Consider the following 11013-nt stretch of genomic DNA (forward strand, 5'->3'; position numbering starts at 1 on the left):
TGAAGTCTGGGATTGTGATGCCTCCTGCCTTGGTTAAAGTTTCAAGATCGCTTTGGCTATTCGGGGTCTTTTCTGGTGCCATACAAATTTGACGGTTGCTTGTTTTAGCTCTGTGAAGAGTGCTGGTGGTACTTTGATAGATATTGCATTGAATATGTAGATTGCTTTGGGTAGCATTGACATTTTAGCAATATTTGTCCTTCCTCTCCAAGAGTATGGAATATTTTTCCATTTTTTGTGTCTTCTTCATTTTCTTTCATAAGGTTTCTATAGTTTTCAGTGTATAGATTTTTCACCTTGGTTAGATTTATTGGTAGGTATTTTATGATTTTTGGTGCAATTATAAACGGGATCGATTCCTTGATTTCTCTTTCTGTTGCTTCATTGTTGTGTATAGGAATGCAACCGATTTCTGTGCATTGATTTGTATCCTGAAACTTTGCTGAAATCATGGATCAGTTCTAACAGTTGTTTTGGTGGAATCTTTTGGGTTTTCAATATAGAGTATCATGTCATCTGCACAGTGTGAAAGTTGGACCACTTGTCCTGGATGAGGACTTTGATGTCACAATAGGGAGAGGGATGTGGAGTGCAGGAGGAAGTGTGAGCCCCTGCCCTCCATGGACTGGGCCACCTCAGTCTCCCTGTTCCTTAGAAGTAACCATTACCTTGATCCAACTGAACTTTGATCCAACGTAACCCGGATCTATCCCATGACTTGAGGCTACACACCGGATTTGGAAGCCACGCCAGGATCAGGTGTTGCCTGCAGTTAATTCTCCTTGGCTCATTCACCAAAACCCTGAACTTTACACAACTTGACATTTCCAAGAGACATGTGGTTAGCCATTTACTCCCAACACACGTGGGACAGTTCATACAGCTCATTAGATATCTACACCATTATCTTCTAGATTGCCTTAGTAATTTTCCCTCCACTATGTGCCAAGATTTTCTTGCCAACCATAAGCAAGCACAACTGTGAACCTCTGGTTCTCAGGGGGCATGACAAGAGGGACATGGGAGAACTGATATAAAGCTTTTCCACTGGGAAGACAGGGATTTTCAACTGAAGCTGACTGACTCCCTCCTTCCACCCAAACCTGTGGACATTTGTCAATGTCGGGAGATGTCTTGGGTGTCCCCACAGGGTGAGGGGTATGCCACTGGCATCAAGTGGTAGAGACTAGCCGATGCTCAGGTGGTCTACTCAAAACAAGAAGTTTTCAGCCTCAGTTGACAATAAGGCCTTGATTCAGAAATCTAGTGCTAGAGAAATATCTAAAAACAGTTGTCTTTGTAGTGAAAGATCAGTAGTGCTAGGTAGCGTCACGTTAGGTGGACAGTGAGCAGAGCCCCAGTGCAGACAGGTGCCAGTGGGAGCGTCAGCATCTGTGTTGTTTGGTGAGCAGAGCTCAGTCTCATGTCATGTCCAGGGCTTTGCCCAAGTTTGTTCTTGGTCACGGAGGACCTTGGCTTCATTCTGTCATCCACATCCTCGTTTTCCTTCAAAATCCAACTCAGTCATCGGCCTCCTCCTATAGTCTGCCTTCAGGGAGAATGCGTAGCTCATAAGGGTCTAGTTCTTTGGTGAATGTCTACAGGCCTTTGATTTCTATGATAGAATCTCCCTCCCAGGAATATACTTGATATCTTTTTTTCACTCCTCTTTTGTCTTGTCTTTTGACCTGATCATGAGTTCCTTAAGGAAATCCATTAATTCTTTCCATAAAAGACACAAGTTGCTCCTAAGTTTGGTACAGTGTACATTCCAAGTTGACCTGAGATAATTTGCCACGTCACAACCTATTTCTTGCCAAATTTCCACCTGACCATTTCTTTGGCCCCTCTTTTTCTAGCCCGTCCTTTCTTTTCATGTCTAACAACGTCCTGTGTTTTTCCAAATTTGCATTTTAAAATAGGGATAAGGAAGCACTGTTCAAAAAGGAGAACAGTGAGAAACGGCTTCCACTGAGAAGCATTGGAGCCATGTCTCTCCGTATCCACACCATGTAGCCTCATACTCAGCTACCACTTCTTTCACTGCGTCTCCTGGTTTTGACGTGTTCGCAATTTTGTTAACTGTTCTCTATTGATTCATTCATTAAAACCTGTGTTACAGCCTGTGTTGACTGGATCCCCTGCCTTATCTTTCCTCATCTACTCTTTTTTGGTAAAGCATATCCTCCCATGCCCTTTGAGAAAAAGCTCAATGGAGGTAAAACTTTTGAAGATTTGCACTTCGGAAATCTCCAGTCATCTTCATGCTTAAATGACATTTGGCTGCACAGAGAACTCCATTCATATACAATGAAAGGTTTAAGCCTGTGAATTTTTACTATTACTCCTGTGTCTTCCAGTCTCTTGTTGAATGGATTTTTATTCCCCATCCTTGGATATGACCTAGTATTTCCTTCAGAAAGAAATACCTTTCTTTGAGTGATGTCCAAAAAAAAAAAAAAAAAAAAAAAAAAAAATCACAGAAATGTGTTTCGATGTGAGGAGTGAGTGAGATACTCAATTTCGTATTTTTCATTTATAGGAAATTTTCTTGTAGTCTTTCTTTGATTTTCTTCCCACCATGATCTGTGTCATTCTGGAAACCTGAGAGCTGGGTCTCATGGACTTATGCTTTCACATGCTTTTCTTTTCTCCAACATTTGTGTTCTCTATTTGTTTCCGTAATACATACATTATTTTTGTTCCAAGATTCTGCTTTGTCCTTCAACTCGTTATTTTTTTCCAGCTGTCATATTTTTAATTTTTCCAGAGCTCTTTGTTTTACTCTGAATGTTTTTTTAAGCCATAAAGAGATGAAGAGATCTCGGTAATCTGGGTTTTCTGAAGATCCATGAAAGAATCCATGGGAGAAAGAGCTGCCTGGCCCAGAAACTATGGACTAATTGCAAAAGAGTATGAGTCAGTTAAGAACTTTCTTGTCTTCTTGTCTCTCCTCATTTTAGGCCCCAGCTCTGTCAGAAACTATGGTTAGCTGCTGGGGGGCAGAGAAAGTAGTAGTAAAGGAGAGAAAAAAAGGAGAAATCTCAGTCTTGGAACCATAGGAGGTTTTGATTATTATACAGGCCTGAATACGCTAATTGCAGAAGAGAGACATTAAACTTCATATCCTATAAAATGGAGAACCTTCGAACGTTTGCTCGAAGTGAGCAATGGCAAAAGCAGAGTTTTGTGTTCAGAGTGTTGACCTTGTCATAGAGAGGAAGATGGATGTAGGGAGAAGCCTAGGAGGAGGGGGTCCCTGGGCAGAGAGTGGTCATCTGTGTTCAGGGGGACAATGAGAAGCCTCAAGGACAAAGTCAAAAGACTCTGTGCACATCAATCCTTCCTACTTAGTGTACCTCAGTTGTGAGTTCGAGTCAGAGTTTCTGGAAAATTAGATGTATCTCAACCAAGAAGAATCTAGGAGGCAAATCCAACAGAGAGTTGACCCCAGACATAATTTGAGTGTGAGGTTCAGCCCCTCTGGGGAAGTATGTCCAGTGGAGATTGCATTACAGGCCTGCTCCCATTTAGTTATCTTTCTCCTGCCTCAGAGAGCTATAGCTTCTGGAGTCTGTGTGTGCATGCACACATGTGCGTATACGTGCGTGGGTGCGTGTGGGTGTTTGGTAAAGTAGACATAACATAAAAGTTACCATTTGAACCATGTTTAAACGTACGATTCAGCCGCATTAAGTGCATTCACAATGTTGTCATGGCTACCCATTTCCAGAACCCATGTCAGACAGAAACTCTGCCCTCAGTAAACATGAATTCTTTCAACTTCTCTTCTCCCAGCCCCAGCCTTTACAGTCTTTCTTGATCTAACTTCACACTCTTGATCAGCAGCTCATGTAGGAGAATGTTCCCATATGAGACCCTGAGTTTATTAGTTTTATAACAATGTAACCGATGAATACACCTGAAATTACTGGGCTTGAAGGGCCACAGAAGTAGCTAAGGAAAGGTCTTAAGGGAGACGGTGGCTGGCTGACTCAGTGGGAAGAGCACGGGACTCTTGATCTTGGAGTCATGAGTTTGAGCCCCCTGTAGCGGGGAGAGACTACTTCGATAAAAATAAAACTTAAAAAAGGAAAAGAAGGTTCTCAAGGTGAGCACTGTGGTGATGCTAGGGTCATCGGAGTCTCATGGAGGTCCTGCCCTTCTTCCCGGTCAACAGGTGGCACCTGCTTCCCTAGTCACTGAGCAGCTGGCACCCGAAGGAGTTGGAGATGAGGAAATGAGGGCTGCATGGGTTTTACCTGCAGAGATATCTACATGTGTGTATAGCAGCTGGGGGGAAGTCTGGGCATCATTTTGCTTTTTAGGTCTTCCTGGGTGATTCTAACACAGAGCCAGGGGTGAGGAACGCTTGAGTAAGACATTCTTCCTCCTCACATTCAATGGTGGTAATCATCTTTTCCCTTCCCGGATACTAGCAGGGACTGACACAGAACATGTAAACCTTCTGGGATAATGACCCACCCATAAGAGTGCTCGGTAGATGTAAGTGCTCACTATTTGATCAACAACAATAATGATTGAAACAATTTGTTGTTCTGAATTATTGATTTCTCTCACTCTCAGTTCGAACCCACAAACCGTGAGATCAGGAGCTGAGTCGACATCAAAAGTTGGACGTTTCTCAGAGTTTGCAAGAGCTCCATGATCCTTGTGTCCACCGAGCATAGTTCGTAGGCTGACTATGGAATGCGTTTCACACAATGGGGACCTATTTCAGTGTGCATGTTTCCTGATGTGTTAAAAATACACACCTACTCTAAAGGCGTTGCTAATAATTGATGATACTAGATAGCTGTTAGCTTCTATTTCTCGGCCAGAGGTAGCATCAACTACCTACTATGATTTGAGAGCTAAGTTTAGGATTCACAAAGCCTTCTTACTCATATCATAGCATTTGGAAGCCCATGCCCTCTAGTAGTTCATGGTTATAGTAGTGAGATGAGATTCACAGCTTGAGAGGAGGGTCACTGTGGCATCGATGAGGAGGATGTACTACAGGAAGGGTATCGCAGAGCCCAGAGAACCATGTAGGAGACTTAAACCAAGCTGGACAGGACTGGATCTGGACTGTGATGACAGCCCTGGGGATGGCAAGGAGGGGAAGCTCAGAAGTGAGGATGTGGGAGTGGAGGGGGCAGAACTCAGTGAAGTTTTGTATGTCGGGGTGGGGGGAGATGAATGCAGTAAGCTACCAAAAAGATACACACATCTTTTTTTTTTTTTGAGAGTGAGAGAGAGAAAGATAGAAAGTGGGGGGAGGGGCAGAGAGGGAGGGAGACAAAAGTCCCAAGCAGGCTTTGCATTCTTGATGCACAGACCAGCACAAGACTTGAACTCACAAACCATGAGATCATGTCCTGAGCTGAAATCACGAGTCGGATTCTTCACCAGCTGAGCCACCCAGGAACCCCAAACCGTACCCACATCTTATTCTCGGCAGCTTGCAATTATGCCCCTCATGGTTAAAAAAAAAAAGGGGGGGCGCCTGGGTGGCTCAGTCGGTTAAGCGTCCGACTTCAGCTCAGGTCACCATCTCGCGGTCCGTGAGTTCGAGCCCCGCGTCGGGCTCTGGGCTGATGGCTCAGAGCGGGGAGCCTGCTTCCGATTCTGTGTCTCCCTCTCTCTCTGCTCCTCCCCCGTTCATGTTCTGTCCCTCTCTGTCTCAAAAATAAAGAAACGTTGGGGCGCCTGGGTGGCGCAGTCGGTTAAGCGTCCGACTTCAGCCAGGTCACGATCTCGCGGTCCGTGAGTTCGAGCCCCGCGTCAGGCTCTGGGCTGATGGCTCAGAGCCTGGAGCCTGATTCCGATTCTGTGTCTCCCTCTCTCTCTGCCCCTCCCCCATTCATGCTCTGTCTCTCTCTGTCCCAAAAATAAATAAAAACCGTTGAAAAAAAAAATTAAAAAAAAATAAAGAAACGTTAAAAACAATTAAAAAAAAGAAGAGGACTTTGTAGATGCAATAAAAACTAGATTCTGACATGGGCAGCTTGTCCTGAATTTTCTGGATTTCTAGGATATATGCAACCCTATATATTTTATATGAGGGAGACAGAGGCAGATTAAGAGACACAGAAAAGGAGAAGGCTCTGTGACGTCTGAGGGCAGAGATCAGAATGATGGGGGCAAGACAGGGAATGCTGGTTTCCAGCCATCAAAGCTGGAAGCAGCCATGAACAGATTTTCGCCTCAATCTTCCAGAGGGATGTGGCCCTGCTGACACGCGACTTCTGCCAAGTGTTACAGAATGAGGACCTCTGTCACCCAAAGTCTGAGAAAATAATTGATGTAAACCACCAAGTGTGTGGTAGTATTTTTCAACAGCCACTGGAAACGAATCCAGGAGCCTAGGATGTACCCACATTTTCTGCATTGGGTACCTCTTTGTTCGGGGCATTAGCCAGAAAGGGGGTTCGGGGAAGGGAGAGTTGGTTGTAGGCAGACAGGGTGTACAGTTTTATATATTTCTTCGGAAGTAACTGTGGCGCTTTGAATGCGGATGCTTCGATGGCCACTGGATGCTGTTTCTGGAGCTCTTGGGAGAACGTGTGGGAAAAAGCATCAGCTCCAGGTGTCGGTGAGTGGTCTAGTCCTGATGAGCAACGTGTGTGTGCAAAGTGGAAAAAGACGTAACTGAAGGAGGAACTCTGGAGAGTCACTAACAATTCAGAAGTGGACATAAGACAAATTGCACGGGACAGTTCATAGGATGGAAGCCACAGCGAAGGTGCGAGGACCAAGCAGTTTGGTTGTGCTTGTGATGAGGACAAAACATTAGTGATGCTGCTGGTTGGGAAGCATATGACTGGCCAGCCAGCTGGGCTGTGGGTATCCTTCAATACAAAACCGTAGCAGGAATGTTTTCATTGGTCCTTGACCTGGAACTCAGTTTTCACTCAAGGCCATGTGAATGGGAGATGTATAAAGTGATTCAGGATGATTTCTGAGCGAACATTTCCTCCTGGGGTCCTCGTCCTCAGGCCGCCATGGGTAAGTGGACATTAGGGCTCTGAACTTTACTATTGACAACACCCAATGGCCACTTTGTGGCAAGAGCCATCCCAGCTCAAGGCCGGAAGGTGTCGTTTAATAACAAGACAAGTAGAGAAATGCAGGGCAAATGATTTATTGAAGCAAGATGTTGAAACCTTTACATTTTCCAGAAGATCAGGTGATCACTGCAAGACAGAGGTACTACGATGTAAGATTTAATTTGCACACTTTTCCGTGATTTCCACCTGAAATAGATAAAGAAAGAGAGAGAAGGTTATTCATACTGCCCCTGGGGATGACACGTGAGCATAGACTGTCAGTCACAAGAAGTTGTCAGTAAAGTTTTAACGGACAAAAGGCAAGGAGAATGGGCACAAGACAGGAAACCGGGGAGGCCGGTCAACTAAATATACCTGAGGTGATTACAACAAACCATGCAAGTCGTGAGAAAACCGTTCCCACAGTCTGGCAGATAAACCCAGAGGTGACTGCGTGCGAGGCTGAGGTTTCTAGTGGAAGGAGGAGCCTCCCGGAATCTTTCCTCTGATATCCCAGGGCAGAGGACTCTACCTTTTCACTGCAAAGGGGATACAGGGGTGAAAGACTGGAAAAGGGGTGGGAGGGGACTTTGGGGGTACTGGCTGGAGACTCCCAGGCTCGTGGTGTGGCAATTCAACCCGATGGCACATCTCCTGGGTACTGAAAACTCGGTCCCTGCGGGCATTTGTGACGGAAACTCGTGACCTCAATCCAGCAGTCGATGTGCTGAGAGTCTCCTTTAAGTATCTTATTTTTTGACAAAGATGTAATTTAGGCGTGTCACCTTCACACGTGGACACAGGAGGCACAGCGAGCAAGGCGTGTGGTTGCGGGCTCCATAAGGGACGGAATGGGAGGTGGGGAGTGGCGGAGTGGGCCGAGTTGTGGTGGGGAGAGGCCTTGGCTCTGCAGGAGCTGGCTCGGTGTCCCCCTTCTGCCCGCACCAGCTGCCCTCCATGCTGTCAGGGCACCGAGCTGATTCCCTCCCTCCAGCTGTCTCCCTATTCAACATCCCAACACCCGACACGAGATTCCCCAGTGACTGTGTCCACTGGGCGAGGGGAGCTCGGCCTCAGGAAAGCTCCCAGGCAGGGGGGCAGCCACACTTTGACCCTTTAACACCACTGCGTGGGGTCCCAGTTGTCCTCCTCCTCAGGGCACTATGGGGCACCTGGCGCCCAGGGAAGTGACCTGAACAGGAATGTGCCCAGACTTAGTGTAGCTGCCACATGTAACGCCATCCACCCTGTGGCCACCTGTCACCCTCTCAGGAGCAAGCTGTGAGGCTCCGCCACCTGCGCCCCCGACAGAGCGGCACCCTGACTGCCTTCCTGGCTAAGGAAGCTGAGCAGAAGCCTCTGTGCACAAAGAAGAAAGAAGTTACCAATATTTCTGTAAGTATCGTTTTTCTGGGTATGGAGATGTTATCTGTGCAACTCTTCACATCCAAAACGGCCTGAACGGCTTCTTCAGGTGCATTATATTTTGCAAGTGATAGCTTGAAGAGACCTGGAGTTTTCCAGAGGAAGCCTGAGAGATCTGCAACAAAGGCTGGACAGGCCGACGCATTGGCTAGCGAAGAAAAAGAAATGCAATCGATATAAGGAAAATCACGCATTTCCTGGGTTCCCTGAGGTTAGAATTAGACAGGAACCCCAGGGGTTTTATGATCTCATCGCACAGCAGTTCCGACACGGCAGCTGGGGCTTCCTCACATCTCAAAGGAAGTATAGAAGAGCCAGGACTAGAATACAGGCTTACTAATCCCTAGTTCAGTTTTTATCCTTTTTAAAGCACATCCTTTTTCCCAGGACGCTCTTGGTTTGCTGACATTCACTTTCTTTATAATTCAAACAATTAAGGTTTGCCTGCACAGGATGACACCTTGTTTTTGCCTTGAATATCAGAGAAGAGGAGGTTTGAGTATCAATTTTTTATTTTTTTTAATGTTTTAATGTTCATTTATTTTTGAAAGAGAGAGAGAGAGAGCACAAGAAGTGTGTGTGTGTGGGGGGGAGGTACAGAGAGAGAGAGGGAGACACAGATTCTTTTTTTTTTTTTTAATTTTTTTTTAACGTTTATTTATTTTTGGGACAGAGAGAGACAGAGCATGAACGGGGGAGGGGCAGAGAGAGAGGGAGACACAGAATCGGAAACAGGCTCCAGGCTCCGAGCCGTCAGCCCAGAGCCTGACGCGGGGCTCGAACTCACGGACCGCGAGATCGTGACCTGGCTGAAGTCGGACGCTTAACCGACTGCGCCACCCAGGTGTCCCAGAGACACAGATTCTGAAGCAGGCTCCAGGCTCCGAGCCGTCAGCCCAGAGCCCCATGCGGGGCTCGAACTCACGGACCGCGAGATCGTGACCTGGCTGAAGTCGGACGCTTAACCGACTGCGCCACCCAGGCGTCCCAGAGACACAGATTCTGAAGCAGGCTCCAGGCTCTGAGCTGTGAGCACAGAGCCGGGCGTGGGGCCTGAACCCTGCAGACAGTGAGAACATGACCTGAGCCAAGGTCTGACACTTCACCGACTGAGCCACCCAAGGGCCCCTGAGTATCAAGATTGTAAGTGAATAGTAGAGTCAGACCTTACCAGAGAGCAGAGGAGGGTGGGTATTTGGATAAGAGCAGATCAAACTATATATATGTTGGAAGATGCTAGTTTGAGACTAAATGAAAGAATAAGATTGTTATTGGATGCAGACACGGTAATAAAGTTGAACACATGCATACAAAACAACTCCCCAGGTCACCAGTCTGAACAACTTTAAAGCTTATACACAAAGTTATTTATGATTGTTTTTTTTCTCCCTGCAGTGATGTTCAGAATTCCTTAGAGAGGGTGAGAGACAGGAACTGAGGCTCTTTCCTGACCCCACTGAAATGGTGCGGATGCCTGAAAGTGACCATTGTTTCTGGTGTGGGCTCTCTATTCCCCCCCCCCCCCCGCCACCGCCCCCCTGTCTTTGTAATCACGCTGCAGCCGGGAAGTGCCCTACTAGGCTCTGATCTGAGCCCTGATCATAGAAGTTGAGAGGTTCAATCAGAGGCAACACGGGGAAAGAGGAGGGTGTTTAAAAAGTCAGATGAACTAGAACAACTCAGGAAGACGTGGGTCCGTATCACGGGTAAGAAGACATACAAAAATATTGTTGAATAGATGGCTGGAATTGATCTAGATGAACAGAAATCCCACGATTGCACTAACTGGTAGTACTCATGGAAAAGCAGGGGACTGGCAGATACAGTGAGATCTACTCACTAGTAGATATAGTGAGTGCTGCTGCTTCCCAGAGCCCCCTTGAAGACTTATTATTTAGAGACTCAGAGAACACTAGCTCTTCTGCCCCTTCTTCTTCTTTTTTTAAAGAAAGCCACTTAGGTTGACCTAGTTCAGAGAAGGGTACTCACCAGGGCTGGTGCTGGTCTGATTAGAAATGATACTCACCCTCATAGCAGCAAAGAGCCAGAGCGACCAGCAGGACACTCAGGAACAGCCTCATGGTTTATTTTGCTTTGAGTTTTCAGCTTTAGTGAAGGGTGAGCAGTTAGTGGCTGAACTCAGGAGCCTGAGGAGCCCAGGACTATTTATAGCTAGAGGGCCTCCCTCGTGCTGCCCAAATAAACATGTGGTCACGTCACGGGCCTGGCTTTCAGCCCTCCCTTCCTTACTCAGGGCTCATGCCGTCCATTGGTGTCACAGACCTCAGTGACTTGGTGAATGTTCCCATATACAGGCCTTGCTGGCACCAGGCGCCTCTCCTTTATAGCAAAAACTCAGCTTGTAGTTTTACAAGCGTATAGTCAGTTAGTTGATGCACACCCCCCTGGACATGAACTCCTTGACTGAAGACGCAGCCTCTGGTTTTGCTCATCGTTACTTAAGCATAGTGCCTGGCACACAGGGGAGGAAAAGCAAATATTCTTCCAATAAGCGAAGGACTATGAATCAAGAAAC

General features: G+C 46.5%; 1 protein-coding gene across 1 annotated transcript; it reads right to left on the reverse strand.

Moving 5' to 3' along the window:
• Nucleotides 1-7131: 7131 nt before the first annotated feature.
• LOC132662571 (secretoglobin family 1D member 2-like) lies at nt 7132-10643 on the reverse strand. The gene is made up of 3 exons (XM_060608032.3): nt 10504-10643; nt 8438-8625; nt 7132-7259 (listed from the first exon to the last, which is right to left on the reverse strand). The coding sequence occupies exons 1-3, from the start codon at nt 10556-10558 to the stop codon at nt 7230-7232; spliced, it is 273 nt and encodes a 90-aa protein (XP_060464015.3). The 5' UTR covers nt 10559-10643; the 3' UTR covers nt 7132-7229.
• Between the last annotated feature and the right edge of the window lie 370 nt (nt 10644-11013).

This window comes from Panthera onca, chromosome D1 (genome assembly GCF_046562875.1).
Source record: "Panthera onca isolate mPanOnc1 chromosome D1, mPanOnc1 haplotype 2, whole genome shotgun sequence".
Lineage (NCBI taxonomy): Eukaryota > Metazoa > Chordata > Mammalia > Carnivora > Felidae > Panthera > Panthera onca.